The 15,470-nt window shown below is 51.3% G+C and overlaps 3 protein-coding genes across 5 annotated transcripts; all 3 read right to left on the reverse strand.

Annotated features, from left to right (window-relative positions):
- Positions 1-1,023: 1,023 nt before the first annotated feature.
- On the reverse strand, positions 1,024-1,700 carry RNF227 (ring finger protein 227). The gene is made up of 2 exons (XM_069483079.1): positions 1,187-1,700; positions 1,024-1,079 (listed from the first exon to the last, which is right to left on the reverse strand). Exons 1-2 carry the CDS (start codon positions 1,698-1,700, stop codon positions 1,024-1,026), a joined length of 570 nt encoding a protein of 189 aa, XP_069339180.1.
- A 4,918-nt stretch (positions 1,701-6,618) lies between these two features.
- KCNAB3 (potassium voltage-gated channel subfamily A regulatory beta subunit 3) lies at positions 6,619-12,135 on the reverse strand. Of its 3 annotated transcripts, XM_069483324.1 has the most exons (15): positions 12,045-12,135; positions 11,894-11,993; positions 10,446-10,489; positions 10,321-10,358; positions 10,006-10,085; positions 9,180-9,224; positions 9,051-9,095; positions 8,795-8,838; positions 8,519-8,605; positions 8,156-8,241; positions 7,910-8,030; positions 7,730-7,824; positions 7,481-7,601; positions 7,217-7,305; positions 6,619-6,942 (listed from the first exon to the last, which is right to left on the reverse strand). In XM_069483324.1, exons 1-15 carry the CDS (start codon positions 12,133-12,135, stop codon positions 6,865-6,867), a joined length of 1,164 nt encoding a protein of 387 aa, XP_069339425.1. In that variant the 3' UTR covers positions 6,619-6,864. The 3 variants fall into 3 exon arrangements, with proteins under 3 accessions (XP_069339425.1, XP_069339426.1, XP_069339424.1); XM_069483325.1 differs by lacking the exon at positions 8,519-8,605; XM_069483323.1 differs by having other exon boundaries at positions 11,894-12,135.
- Positions 12,136-13,771: 1,636 nt separating this feature from the next.
- TRAPPC1 (trafficking protein particle complex subunit 1) lies at positions 13,772-15,454 on the reverse strand. Its single transcript, XM_069483326.1, has 5 exons — positions 15,397-15,454; positions 15,188-15,286; positions 14,959-15,029; positions 14,455-14,593; positions 13,772-14,159 (listed from the first exon to the last, which is right to left on the reverse strand). Exons 2-5 carry the CDS (start codon positions 15,284-15,286, stop codon positions 14,031-14,033), a joined length of 438 nt encoding a protein of 145 aa, XP_069339427.1. The 5' UTR covers positions 15,397-15,454; the 3' UTR covers positions 13,772-14,030.
- Positions 15,455-15,470: the final 16 nt, after the last annotated feature.

Below are 15,470 nucleotides of genomic sequence, written 5' to 3' on the forward strand. Positions count from 1 at the left end.
AGTTATGACCAATTGTGCTTTAAATATTCCACCTACAGATGGTGATATGCTAGAGTCTAGAATGTAGACCAATTCTACTTAAATTTTTACACGCACACAGATCACTTGGGATTATGAAAATGCAGAGTCTGATTCAAGAAGTCTGGAGTGGGATCCTGAAATTCTGCATTTCTAGTAAGCTCCTAGTGACACTGACACTGCTGGTCCTTGACTATGACTCTACTATCATAAGATATTTACAAGATTTTAAAATAGAATCCGTGGCACACAATAAGTAATGTCCCATTATGGGACACAAGTTTAAAATCATATGACCGTCTTTTTTCAGTAGTGCCAATGCTTATCTGTAACTGTAAAGATAACACAGATAATAGCAAAAGTTTAAAATCTGATGCCTTTACCAAATGGCTCTCCCTTCCTACCTAGGCTCTAATTAGGTGCCTCACATAAATGCCTTTTGGAACTTCTGATACCTTCTGAAATGAAGCAAGGCTCCTAATCACATAGGCATCTCAGCTTTTGGAACACAGAACTGGGAGTGGGGAGACAGTAGGCATCCTTTCATGTCAGAGAAGTTAGACGAACATGACACGAAAATTAGCCTCTTCTCTCCTGTTCCATCTTTTCTAAAAAATTTCAAACCACTGGCAAAAAATTGCTAAAATGGGACCTGTTGCTCCCACACACCAGAACCACCCTGGACAAAAGCCAAAGTCAGCTAAGAAAACAGTCTGTCTGCTTCCCACGGTAACGTAGGCTTTGTTTATATCATCCCTGGGCCGCTCCATCCTGAAAATGTAAGGCTGGCACAGTTAGTAGATGGGGGCGAGTTCGTCTAAGAGCCTCCCCTGCTCAGCATCAGCACTTCCCGGGGCGTTCCCTCCAGCTCTCAGCTCATCTCCCGATCAAGCGACAATCCCAGGATCTCAGAGGCGATATTCTTGACATCAGCCCCCAGTACTAAAGCACGCTTCGAAGCTGCAGCTCCCACCTTCCTTTGGCCTTAGCTTCCGGGTTCCCCGATTACAGCGTGCACCGGGTCATATGGGCAATGTCCTTGATCTCGGGACAGTAGAGCACTGGGGGAGAGAAGAAAGGTTAATGGCAGCAAGGTCAAGAGCATGCAACCAAACCCCGGAGTTCCTCAGTGCGTTCTCCCCAGCATCCTCCCCCGGCGGCCTCTCACCGTTGCAAGGCAGCGGACGCCGCCAGCGGCGCGCGGGCACCAGGACCCTGTACCAGAGCCGCCGAAGTGCACGCCACCCCGCGCTCCTAGGCCCCGCCCCCTTCTTCGCCCCATCCTCGTCCTCCTCTCCGTCAGCGTCGCCGCTTTCCTTGGCCAGGCTCCCCGCCTCATCTCGTTCGCACTCGGCCCGCGCTTTTTCCTCCAATCGCGACCACAAGTCCGGGTCCACAGCTATCTCCGTGACGCCACCGCGCGGGAGTGGGGAGGGCGCGCGACAGAAGGGGCACGTGACAACGCGGCGCAGGCGCACCACGCGCGCGGCTGCCCCGCCGCCGTCGCCGCGCGCCGCCAGCTCGCGCAGGCAGGCGGTGCAGAGTGTGTGGCCGCAGCGGGCACGCGCTGTCCCGGGCAGGCGGCGGGGCGCTCGGCCCCCGAGGTTGAAGGGTTGGTAGCAGATGTTGCAGTCCAGCTCGCCCCGCTCCGGAAGAGAGGGCACCCTCACCAGGAGCTGCATCGTGCCCGCCGCGGACTCGAAGGCGTCGCTCATGCTGCGGGCTTCGTGGGTAGAATGAGCGGACCCTCCTGTGGCCCGCGTCTGGTCCTGGGGCGGGCGCCGCGGCCTCTTGCCCCTTTTAATAGTGAGGTCCCGCCCTTCGTGGCGTCACGCTGTGGTCGGGCCGCTCCCTGCTGTGGCACGCATGGGGGCGGTGGAGGTGCGAGGCTGGGAATGACAGCTATGGAGGCGTGGGGGAGGTAGCCCCAGCTATGCTAGGACTGGAGCTCTGGTGGTCACGCCTTCCTTCACACCCCAGCACAATGCCCAGCACTCCTTAATTCTACCGTGTGCCAACCCCCAGGTTCCTTCTTGCACCCCAGCCTGCAGCCACTAGCACAGGTCTCTAAAGCCCCTTGGTCTGTTTGTTCACTTGCTTATACTCTTTCACAACCCCACCCAAACAGACTTCCTGAGCCAGTTCACTGCCCATTCTACCCAACCTTTAGTGGGCTCCTCGGCCTTTTGAGTTGATGCTGCCCTGGCAGTAACTCATTCTGCCCACAATTTTCCTTATTCTACGTGACCTCTCTGTGTTCTTGTAAGGCTAGCTTCCCAAATTTCATTCTCCCCAAACTACTTAACTCCCAGCTGACATCTCTGCCTAACCAGGGACCTAGATTCCAGGACCACGGCCTTAAGAATGCCGAGAATCCTTTCCTTCTAGAGTATCCAGGCCTGGACACCCACACATTATGATGGCTCCAGCAAAGCAGTCCAGCATGAGTTCTGACTCAGGGGTCTGACTTCCCCTACAGGTAAACAGGACATGCTACTCACAGCCCACATTCCCTCATGGTGCCACACCCACACCCAGCTACCTACCTCCTCACCCTCCTCTCCTGGACCTGCAGCCCAGGTTCTGTTGTGGAGGGTAATAACACCGTCTAGAGCCAGCTGGCTTGAGTTCAAATGCTAGCCTCCACCACATACTAGTTGTGACACTTTGAGCAAGTTACTTAATTTCTTTTGGCTTTGGTTTCTTCATAAAATGTGGACAATAATAGTAAGAATTGAATGAGTTTATATGTTTAAGGTGCTTAAAACGATGCCTACTAGATAGTAAACACCAGGTAAATACTGTATTAGCTATTATTTTCCTGTGTCCCCAGCATTGTGTTCACTTTAACTTCTCTGTACCCAACATTTTCAACATCCATCTATCTTGATCAGTATGTACAAGATGGGCTTCTCTACACCCATGGCATTAACTGGCTATAAAAGGCAGAGTAGAGCTAGTTTTGTTTTTTAACTAAATTATTAAGACCTAGGGGGTAATCTTTGTGAGGAGGTATAACATTATTTGTACACAAACATTTTAGAACTTTTGAGTTGTATTGTCTTCATTATCACTTGGGGGAAGCTGTCTACTTATTCTAGTAATGCTGTCAAAGTTCAAAATTCTTTGGAACTTCCCTTTGGAATGGTGCTCCTCAGATCTTTTAATATCTTCAATTGGTGGTAAATCTTAATCTTTTAAGGTAGATTTGATTATATAAATGTTCCCAAAGTGTTTGACAGCCAAGGCCCCCCTAAGCTCCAGATCTGTATATCAGTTGCCTGCTCCACAGCTCTTGTTATTTATTTTCAAGAACAGAAACTAATGGTCTCTCTGTCCATACCAGCATTTCTTCCAGTATTTCCTACCCCTTCCTTTGCTCAACTCCAGAGATTTAGGTATTATCCTTGACGCTTTCCTTGCCCTCACCTTCCTTTACCGGCCCATCTCTAAGCCTAGTTCATTTTGCCTCTTAAATATCTCTCTAATGCACCTACTTCTCTCCACCTCCAGCATACCACCCTAGTCCAAGCTGCTGCTATTTCTTGCTTAGATCCCAGCAGGAGCCTCAGACCTAACCAATCTCCACAGGCACTCTGGCTTCCTTCTATGTTGTTTACAGTGATCTTTCCAAATCTCAAACCGAATCATGTCCTATCACACACTCCTTCGACTCATGTTTAAAACCTTTTAATGTAATAGTAGTTTGATGGCCCCAAATTCCTTTGCAACATAACTTTGCTGCTTCTCCCATCAAGAATTGTGGTCTCTTTCCCTGTCCCTTGAATCTGGGCTGGCCTCGTAACTAACTTTGACAGTAGATAGGGCATAAGGGATATGTGAGTTCCGAAGCCTCATCCTTCAGAGGCCTTGCAGCTTCTGCCTTTGTCCTTTGGAACGCTCAAGGGTTGCTCAACTCCAGAGACTTAGGTATTATCTTTGACCTTTTCCTTGCCCTCACTTTTCTGTACCGGCCCATCACTAAACCTAGTTCATTTTGCCTCTTAAGACCACTATGTAAAGAAGTAGGTTTAAGACCACTGGAGGATGAGACCACATGGAGAAGAGAAGAGCCCTAGCCAATAGCCAGCTCTCACTGCCAAACATGTTGGTGAGGCCATCTTGGATTTTCCTGCCCAGCCAAGTGCTGTCGAATGAGTGAGCCCAGGTGAAAACAGCAGGGGAATTCCCAGCCAACCCACAGAATCATGAAAAAAAAAATAATAAAGTTTTAAAAAGTTGTTTCAAACTACTAAATTTGGGGGTGATTTGTTGTATATCAATAGATAACTGATATAGAGGGTTTCCTACTATCCTACTATAAAGATAATATTCTAAGGTGCCTTGTAAGGCCCTGTGTGTTCTGAACTCATCCATGCCTCATATTCTGCTTCCATTTCTCTTTAGACACCCTGGCTTTGGGGACCTTTGGCTTTCATGTTCCTTTCTGCCATAGGGCCTTTGCAAATGCTCTTCCCCTAACCCTCTCGCTTTCACCTTATTAACACGTACTTATCCTTCAGCTCTCAGTGCAGCTTCACATGTCAAAGACCCATAATAGACTCTGGTAACCCATGTGCTTTCCTTTGGACTTTGGACAACTGAAGTTTGTATTTGGTAGTTATGTGATTGTCTCTCCCATCAGCAAGCTGCATGGAGGTTGTTCTGTGTCTGGTTTAGTTCACCACTATATTCTGTACCATTCCATAGTTGCCCTCAATAAATAAATAATGAATGAGGAGAGTGACAAATATGGCAAATGCTTATATACAAAGTAGGTGTGGCAATGAAGATTTTTTTACAAGGGGTTTCTAAACTGTCTCTGAAGATTAATTCTAAGAATTTTTATTATAAAATATTTTAAGCAATGGGGGAGGCATCATTAAAATAAGTGCATAGCCCTCCAAGATAACTATTTAAGGAGAATACTATTTTGAGTTGATAAATTCTTCAGTGTTTGTTACAGAATAACTAATCATAGTTTAGTCATACATTTTCCTTCTTTGTTTCCTCCAGTCTTCCAAAATGAGTGGGAGATGATAGGGGTGGATGTAAGTATTCATTAGTTGATCTAGTTGATTGCTAATCCAGGAAATGCATGCTGCTGACTTTTATCTTTTGGAAATTGGTTTTACTCTGCTCTCCCAGCTTCAGGATCAGGGTAGGATGAGGATCGGTAGAAGGGAGATGGTGAGGTTGTATTTAAGGAAGGCAGAGCTCATCCTACTCTGCCTTGTGATCATTAAGGCTGTAACTTTTAACTCACTTTCTGTCCCAGGGAAATCAGAGTTGTCTGGGGAAGAATAGATGTAATATCTCACATAGCTTCATTTGATTCTGCTTTTCTGCTACCCTCACACCTGATATTTCACTTGTTTTCTTTTTTTATTTTAAATTTATAACTCCTTTCCTTCTCTCTGTATCCCCTCAACCATAGACTGGCCTTCACTTTACTCCCCACCAAATGGCAAAGCCTCAGCTTGGGAACAGTCTCTCCCACTCAGCCATAAGAAAGCCAATCAGATAGTTCCTTGGCATATGTGTGGGTATCTGGCAGGAGGGAAACGAGAAGAATGAGACAAGAAGTATGGCTAATGTAACTTAAAAACAAAAAACAAGGGTAAGGGTGTCAGACACTGAGTCCTTTGTAGAAAGAGGAGGAACAAAACAATGAAGCCAGATCTCCGGTTTCTAAGGAATGTGGCGACTGAAATAAGGAAGAAATCTGGAGCCTTGGGTACCTGGGGCCTGGGTCCTTATTGAGAGCAGAACCGAATGCCTAGGTAACCTAGGTGAATGAGCAATGGAGAGAAGGCTAGTGCTGGGAGCTTTCTAATGGCAGGGGGCAAAGGGGCCAGACACCTGAGACTGTCCCTAACTTCCCAACCCTCTGCAATTTCAGACACTGTGAGGATCAACTGAGATTTTATTTACAGTTCCCTGGGAAGTATTACAGAAGAGGGGCCATCATTATTGCTTTAGGGTTATTGCTGAGAGGAAGACCCAATCCTCCACTGCCAGGTAGGAAGTCCCACTCAAGGCTCAAAATCTATCCCTAGACCTTTTTATATCAGTCCCATGGCTCTGCCCATGACCCAAAGGCTGTCGCTAATTCCTGCAAAATACAGCCCAACTCTATTTTCCAAGGGCCACCCTGGCCACTTTTGCCAGGCCACACATACACCTGCTGTCAAATTTCCCTCTACCTTTGTCAGTGCTGTGTCACTGTAGTCCCACCCTTATTGCCCTCTCCCAAGAACAAAGTATTACATTAGTTCTAGTTGTAAGTCCTCCACCTCTGGGCTGGGAGGCAGAGTCCTGGTTTCCCAAAGGTTATCATTTACTTCCTGCCAGGACCAGCCTGGCTTCCTTTGTACCGAATAACATAAGAGCTCTGTTTCCTGTGCCCCAGAGGACATCACAACTCACTAAATTATTCCCCTTGATAACATTTTGAGGGCCCCTTTTGAGGTACTCTGAATGTTTCCTGTATTAGCCGGGTTGTTTTTTTTTCCTCTGGGCCTCGGCAATTGGAGGAAGAGAGAAGGGAGCAAGACCAAGTGGCAGAGAGTGGATGGCCAGTAGCTCATGCCCAGGATATACAAGGCCAAGAGGACGCAGCAAGTGGCGGGCAGACTACTTTCCCTCTCTCTCCAGCCCCACTGCGGAAGGATATGGCTTTGTTCATGCGTATCGCTACTCGAAGCTGGGACTCGTTAGTGGGCGGGGCTACCCTGGCTCTGGCCGCTGCGGGGAGGGATCCAGAGAGGGAGAGAGGCAGCTGCACGGAAGCGGTTTTGGGGTAGGTGCAGCGGCTCTGGGTTGGGTCCCTGCACCCCCGATGGACTATTTCTTGGAATGCGGCTTGTTACCCAGGAGCCCGTCTATCTCCATCACCGTCTGCGGGGTCAGCTGGCTCAGCACCTGGAGGATAGTGGGGTGATGGAGAGGGCAGTACATGCGGGGTCACTGAAGAAGGGCATGGGGTTCAAGGACCTGGGAAAAATCACAGTGGGGTCAGTGGCAAGGAGAGTCGCATCTGTGCTCCTGCCTCGCTTTGTGGCCCTGGGACCTCTCACCTGCAAAGTGAGGAGTTTGTAGTGGGTGACCTCACAGGGCCATTTGGGGTTGGACCGCATGGCTTTGACCCCTGAGGAAGGGGACAGAGATAGGCTAAGCCTCTGAGTCTTTAGCTCACCTGTAGAGCACCCAGGTGTTCAATCAGCTGCTCTGCACTGGACACCCCCAGCAAGACCGAGCTGACACCCTCACTGCGGAGACACCATGCTGAGGCCAGAGGAGCAAAAAAAGAGAACCAATGGAGAATAGTGAGCACATAGACTTCAGAGATGTCTCTGAAGAAGAGGGTCCTCCCTAGGGACAAGTCAGTCTGCGGACAGGTTTGGGAACATCTCTGGAGGAGACAGGGGCCCTGCAGGAACCAGGGCTGGCAGTGTCTCACCAATAGCAAGCTGGGCCACAGTGCAGCCCAGCTGGTGAGCGATGGGCAGAAGGTCCATGACTTTGGCTTGTTGCTTCTTGCCATCCTCATTCTGCACTTTGTCCTTGAGCCACTGGTAGCCCTGGAAGCCAAGAAGAATCAGCAAAAGACCCCTCCACCACCATCACACACACACACACACACACACACACACACACACAGAGCAGCCCAGATAGCCCAGTCCTGTCATCCTGAGTTCTCAGATCTCACCTTGATGGCGGCCCGGCAGGTATCTGGGACTTGCCCATCATACTTGCTAGTAATGAGCCCACAGGCCAGAGGGGACCAGGTGACTGAACCAACACCTAAGAGGAAGAAGACTGGGTGTTGGCAAAGGGACCTAGGCCACAGATGAGGCTGAGGGAAAATTAGGGATGAGGGTCTGCGAACCAATCTTGTGGTAGAGCTCTGGCAGCTGCATCTCCACCTTCTCCCTCTGAAACAGGTGGTGCTCAGCTTGTTCACACACGGGAGGAATCAGATTGAACTGTCTGGCCATGGAGTAGGCCTCCTGGGTTGGGGTGGGGAAGAGATGGGAGTCAGAGCACTCCTTCCCCCCAGTCCAGTGGGATTTGGAGTAGTCATTTGAAAAGTGGGAACCAGTTGTGGGACAGGGGGAAGTAGAGTCACACTCACCATGATTTCTGCAGCCCCCCATCGGGATGTCCCCCAGTATAGGGCCAGGCCCTGGTTGATGACATAGGTCATGGCTCGTACAATCTCTAGGCACACAGGAGAGGGAGAGCCTCACTGTCAGACCCCTGGAATCTAGGGCTCCAGATCTGCAGACCTCTGCTTGCCCCACTAAGACCCCAGGCATCTCTGTGGAGTCAGAGAGGTTTATATCTGTTCTTTGCCTCCCTCCCTGTCCACATCATGAGATCTGAGCCTCCACTGTGGAACTTGGCAGGTCGTCTGAGCAAGGGCTGGCTTCCTGCTGAGGGTTTGAGGGAGTGCTTAGTGTTGAAAACCTGTCAGGCTTGGGGGTGCTGCTTTTACCCTCCATAGGACTGTTGGGGTCTGAACGATTGGCAAAGACGATGTCCACGTATCCCAGCTGGAGGCGTTCCAGGGATCCTTGCAAGCCTGGAAGTTGGGGTGGGGAAAGGAAAATAAGCACCTCAGCTTCAGTTTACTAAGAATTTGGACCTTATTCCTTTGCCACGGCCACCTAAGTCCATATTCAAAGCCTCCAGTTCAGAGCTTCAGAAAATATTCCCTATTCTTCTGGCTTCCCTCCCCCACCACTTCAGGTTCCCAGCCCCTAACTCTCACCCTCAATGATGTGTTTGCGGCTCAAGCCTCGCTCAGTTTCTGCCCTGTAGGAAAAGGTAAGTCAAAGATAAAGTGTGATAAAGGTAGGGGACCAGGGCTGGCCTGGAGCGGTGAGAAACTGGTATTGCACGGTCCTCACAGGCAGGGTGTAGCAGGTGGGGGTAGCAGGTGCAGGATAGCTATCCCCACCCATCCCATACACTTGAACACATTCTTTTTAGGTCTTCTCCCCAATCATAGTGGTGCAGCCACTTACTGTCCTCCCCAAAAAATCTTGGTGGTGATGACATAGCTTGATCTCCTGGGAAAGGAGAAATGGGAGAACCAGCAAGAAAAGGATTTTTTGGATGATCATGTCCCCAGCAACCCCCCAAAACAGTCTCACCTCCAACCTTTGCTCTTGAGGATGTTGCCTAGGGTTCTTTCGGCCCTAAAAGAGAGACAATGCAGAGGCACTGACCCCTCTAAGGTGGATCAATTCCTTCTACTCTTCCCCACCTTTTCCTCTCTTATAAAATAGAACATAAACCAGGAGCCAATTTGGGCTTTCAGCCCCATCCTAGACTACATAAGAGGGGCTTTTGGAACTAGGGATGTAGCTATATAGTTTTCATTTATTCATTCATTCAACAAATATCTGTTGTGCATCAATTATGTACCAAGTGCTATTGTGGGTATTAAAACAGAATAGGATTAAGGGGAGAAGGACAGATGGTGTAGAGCCAGGGAGGCTGCTGCCTTATCTGGCTTCAACCATTTGGGTTGCCGACTGGCCTCCACCCCCACTTCTTGGAGGAGCGGACATTTGGGTCAAGTCTTGAAGATGAGCAGAAGTATTTGCCAGATGTGGAAGAGGCAAGGGTAGGTCATCCTAGGTTTTTATTGCTCCCAGTGTGAAGTCATGATTGTGTGATGGGGCGGTGTGTTTGAAAATTTAGCTTTGTAATCCTCACATAGTTGCACATAACTAATGCCCAGGATATATTTGTTGATTTTATTTAATGTGACTACACAGTATGCCCAGTGACTTCTAAGCTAGAAAGGAACTGATATTGGGACTACAACTCCCATAATGCTTTGGGGGCCCATTGGCTGAAAGGTTGGAACTTGATGTTCTCAGAATTCTCAGGGTTCTTTACAGGGAAAACAAGAAGCCCTGATGTTCTCTCAGCCTTCCAAATGGAACTTAGCGCTTTGATGCCGGTCCTTACTTTCCTGCTGCATGCACTTCAGCGGTGTCAAACAGGTTTACACCATGCTCATAGGCTACTGTCAGCACATCCTCCGCTGTCTAGGGAGGTGAGAGAAAGAGTTGATCCACTACTGCTCCTCACTTACCTCCTTCACTGCACTCTAACCCACCAAACCTCAGCCCTGGTTTCCACATTCTCTTCCCTTTCCCCAACCTCCAGCCTCAGATCCCTCATTCCCCATTCTTATTGTCCAAACCCCTATCCAGGTCCATTTCCCCTTTTTCTGGTTTCCTCCTCCTCCCCCACCCTGTTTCTAGATCCCATCACTTATACCTCATCTGAGATCTGAGAACCAAATGTGACCCAGGTACCTGCAAGAGAGAAGCCAGGTACATGAGAGCTGTAAGAGGCAGGCCATGAAAGAATGCCCCCTTCCCTTAATCCCCATTCTAACTCACCCAGGCCAAGACAGGATACCCGAAGACCAGACTTTCCCAGGTTCCTACAGGATACAGAAGCAGCAGGAAGGGGTGGAGCCTCATTAGAGACCTAGATTATCAGCCCCCAGCTCCTCTCCTTCTAGACTGAGAAGCCCTCAGGGTATCTCAGTTCAAAGAAACTAGACCCAGTGGGCCTATGGGATTGAGCAAGTGCTAGCCCCATAGCAGAGGCCCTAGGAATATTGTTGAAAGAGTAAGTGAACGAATGAATGACTGTTCCTCTGTCCAGTGCCTCTGTTCTCTCCTGTCACGTTGAAGATATGCTGTCTGGTTTGTCTTTCTTCTAGGTGGGGTCTTGTTTGTGTTTAGAGTCATCTCTGGGATGTGTGGAAGTGGGAGGGCTGGGAAGAGTGTGGCTAGCTAATTGTGGTGAGTTTGTGAGCTGAAGGGCAGACACTAGGATAGAAGAGGTAAACCAAGTCAAATTCAGGCACTCACACAGGCAAAGGTCCCTGGTTAGGCAGGGCAGATGGACAGATGGGCCTCCAGCAAAGGCAAATAGGAGACCTGGGGGGTAGCAGAGTGTATCACAGGAAAGCCTAGTTCTCTTTTTCCCGTTTTCTGCTCCCTCTGCTCCTATTGGCTTGTGAAGACTATCTCTGAACCTGTGAGCCCCCTCCTCCTCCTAATGCCTCCCATCCAGGTGGCAGCTCAGTTTCCCAATCAGGGCCACCACACACACACACACACACACACACACACACACGAAGGGGATCAGATTCCTTAGGTGACAAAGCAGGTCAGATCAGTGACTTTGGCTCACTCCTAAGCAGGACCCCTCCCCTCCCCTCCCGCGAATTCTAGGAGCCCCTGGTCCCCCAGTTCTCTGAGATAAAGTCAGTTCTTTGAGATAAAGTCCGTTCACCTTCCCCACCCAGACCCTGCCCCTCAGCATGGAGATGAAAGTTGTGGTCCATCCTTTCCACAGGCTTCACTCCCCTCCCCCCAAGAAAGGTCACAGGAGGCTGGTCCCTTGGAGCAGGTGGGGGGAGTATCTGGGTCAGGCACCCCAAGCAGGCCAGAGTGAGAAGCCATTTCCCTCCCTCCTCTCCCCAGGAGGCCAACCCAAGGACACTCCATTGGAGGGGGACACAGCCTGGAGATCCGTGCAGCTTGGAGATCTGTGCATCCCCAGCCTTCCTAGGGGTAAACAGGGAAGGTCAGGGGCATCCCCTCGGTCTGACAGGACCCAGTCAACCTTGGTAAACTTGATTCTGTCGTAGTCAGGGGTATGGATGGAGACCAAGAGAGGGACAAAGTAAAGGAGTGCGGGTGAAGGGAAGAAGAGATGGAAGGAACCGGGACCTTGTCAGTGAAGTTTGAAAGGGTCTTGGTGGCCATCTCAGGAAGCCTCAGGGGACCCGAAAGGGGAGCGGATGGGACGGGCTGCCCGGCCGCCCCCATACCTGTATTTCATGCCAGTGCCTCGGCCGGTGCTCTCTCGGAGGGCCCCAGCAGGCGCTGGGGGTCGGGGAACCAGTGCAGCTCGGGCCTTGGAGCCTGACCCTCCACCCCCCGGAGGATTCCCGTGCCCCCCGCCGACTGGCCCGCCATTACCGCCCCCGGGGCCCGGCCGGGGTCCACACAGACGGTCCTCACTGCTCCGGCTGCGAAGGTTCTGCTCGGTACACGCGATAGACACCTGCATGCCGGCTGGCCAGGGCGGGGGAGGGGGGCTTCAAAGCGGTGGGAGGAGGGAGCCGGGAAGCCCGAGGGCTGACACCCCGGCGGCGTAGTGGGGCGAGCCCCGGGAGAGCGGGAAGACCGGGAGGCTGCGGCGAGATCTGCCAGTCAAGATCGGGCCGCGGGGGCGGGCTGTTGGAGGTCGCGAGGTTTGCCGCGGGAGGGGAGAAACGCTGGGGGCGCCAGGAGTGGAGATATTCAGTTACGGGGGCAATGGAGCAGGGAGTAAGGCAGGGGAAATGGATGAGGGTAAAGGTCGAGGACAGTCTCCGGAAGGCAGGAACCCAGGGACAAGGGGCGCGGGAGAGGGATGCCACTTCAGCCCGAACCGCAGCGGGACCCGCTAGGCTCCCAGCAGCGTCGGCAGCGGGCCCAGATCATCAACATGCAGGCACCGCCCCCTCATCTGCATAGAGCCGCCCGCCTCCTAGCCAAACCTGCCGCTCATCTGCATAAGACCCGCCTGCTGAAGGCTCCGCGGCTTGAATAATTCTGTGAGAGGAACCCAAAAGGGTGGTTCTTTTTTTTTTTTTTTTTTTTTGTGAGACAAAGTCTCACTCTGTTGCCCAGGCTAGAGTGCCGTGGCGTCAGCCTAGCTCACAGCAACCTCAAACTCCTGGGCTCAAGCAATCCTACTGCCTCAGCCTCGCGAGTAGCTGGGACTACAGGCATGCACCACCATGCCCGGCTAATTTTTTTATATGTATATTTTTTAGTTGTCCAGCTAATTTCTTTCTATTTTTTTTAGTAGAGACGGGGTCTCGCTCTCGCTCAGGCTGGTCTCGAACTCCTGAGCTCAAACGATCCGCCCGCCTCGGCCTCCTAGAGTGCTAGGATTACAGGCGTGAGCCACCACGCACTCCCAAGAGGGTGGTTCTTGTACCCTCTGGGACCAGAGGCCTGTCAGCCTTCACCTTACCCAGTGATTCTCAATCGGGAGGGATTTTGTCTCCCAGAGCACGTTTGGCAAGGTTTGGAGACATTTCTGATTTCACGACTTGGGGTGAGGAAGGCTGTCCTATCAGCATCTAGTGAGTGGTGGCCCGGGATGCTGCTAAAATCCTACAAAGCACAGAACAGCCCCCACACCAAAGAATTATCCAGCCCAAAATGTCAATAGTGCCGCTGTTAAGAAACCCATTGGCTGTAATCCTAGCACTCTGGGCTGCTGAGGCAGGAGGATGGCTTGAGGGCAGGAGTTCGAGACCAGTCTGAGCAAGAGTGAAACCCCATCTCTACTAAAAACAGAAAAAATTAGCCGGCCAACTAAAAATAGAAACAAAAAATTAGTGGGGCCTGGTGGCAAGCGCCTATAGTCCCAGCTACTTGGGAGGCTGAGGCAGGAGGATCGCTTGAGCCCAGGAGCCACAGCACTCTAGCCCAGGTGACAAAGCAAGACTCTGTCTAAAAAAAAGGAAAGAAAGAAAGGAAGGAAGGAAGGAGAGAGAGAGAAAAAAAAGAAAGAAAGAAAAGGAAAGAAAAGAAGAGAAACCCATTGGCAAAGCCTCTTTTCAGGCTTCAGGGGGGTGCAGCTACCCAATTCCCGCCTTCATGAGTGGGGCAGGACCAAGAGGGCCCATTCAAACTCACACACTCAGGCAGCAAAGGGTGACAAAAAGTTTATTCTGTGATTCTCGCGGTGTCAGGTATGGGATAAAACTGGACAGAGGGCCTGGTTTGGAGGTGGAGGGACTCCTGTGGGCTTCATTCTGGTGATGTGGAGGACACTGGGACAGGCCTTTAGGCTGCTGCCCTAGGAGAAGAGCAGTGTAGGGGTTTACAGTGGGGTCCCTCCGGTGGCAGAGATTAGGAAGGACCCCAGGCAGACATGAATTCTCTTGAGGCGTGAGGTAGGATGCTTCAGCCAGCCCGGGCAGAGAAGAAGGGCAGAGAGCGGACATATGAGTCCAGTCGGGAGCGGAAGAGCTCACTTTGCACAGTTTGGCCCAGCGGGCACAGGGGGTTCTTCACCACCAGCTCCACGTACAGCTATGGAGAGGGAGGGTGTTAGAGCCAGGCTTTGGACACTTCTCATTTTTAACCCCAAACTTCATATAACCTCAAAGGTGTATGAATGCACAAGGAACAAGGGCCAGGAGGCAAGCCCTCCCCGAGGAGAAACTGGTGATGGGAGTGTTTAAGGACCTAAAAGCCCTTGAGAAAACCCTGAGTTCAATAGAGATATAGTAGGATTAGGGCAGGGAAACTGAGGGAGTCTTGGGGCTATAACTGGCCATGGCCGTTAAGGGGCTCTTGGGGAAGGGTCCCCGGGGCTGGCACTGACCGCACTGTAGATGTGGTGCAGCACATCTCGGATGGATCCCACACCCAAGTCAGTATTCATGACAACCTTGATCCCTGTGGGCGTCTCGTAGTAATGGAGTTTGTAACGGCTAGTTTGGAAGGCCAGGAAGCCGTCCTTCCTGCAGAGATGAGGAGGATGTTAAAGAATGGGAGCAAAATCTCTCTCAAAGAGATACTTCTGATCCCCTCAAGGTTGACTCCCTCTTCGTCTAAACAAATCATTTGTAGGAGCCTGGTTGAGTAAAGACACGGCCCAGCCCATCGTCACAGTTTAATTTAGCTCCATCCCTCAACCTCTCTACCTTCAGATCTTCCCCACCGCGGCTCCTGCCAGCTTCAGCATTTTTGCTTCGGATTCAGCCTCTTTCTCTTAGTCCCCCTCCCCTCTCTGGGGGCCAATGCCTCTTCCACTCCAAAAAATTTCCTGCACCCCCAAATTCCCAAGGCTAGCCCTCCTCCCAACATCCTCTCTGCCTCGGCGTACATGTCTAGCGGGGACATCTTGCTGACAAACGAGCGAATAGAGAAGAGCATCCCGTACATCAGCTTGTACTCCTGGAGGGAGAGGGGCAGAGTTAGCTCTCGTTTGTAGACGGAGACGGGGTGCGGGGTAGGGAGGAACGAGCCGGGGTTTGGAGAGGAGGGGCTGGCTGGGACTAAGTGCGTTTGGAGATGCCGAGGTCGCCCAGGCTTTGCCGGGGCCCTCTCGTCACCTCCTCTTTGGGGATCCCTGCTTGCTTCTTGCGGTGCCACTCGCTGTAGTGCAGACACACTCCATTCCGATCAAACAGGTACAGGTTGTGGACAGTCATCTGCAGGACAGAGAGTGTGAGCCTCGCTCTGTGACCGCCCCTACTCCGTGGCCTATGGTTCTGGGTCCCTGATCCCTCCAACCAGGTGGGGACCCCACCCCCGGACTCACCGGAACTGTTCCGAGTGCCAGTCAGGAGCTACTTCCTGTTTCCGCGGAGCTCCGCCCCGCCTGGTCTTCACGCC

Source organism: Eulemur rufifrons, chromosome 9 (assembly GCF_041146395.1).
Source record: "Eulemur rufifrons isolate Redbay chromosome 9, OSU_ERuf_1, whole genome shotgun sequence".
In the NCBI taxonomy this organism is placed as follows: Eukaryota; Metazoa; Chordata; class Mammalia; order Primates; family Lemuridae; genus Eulemur; species Eulemur rufifrons.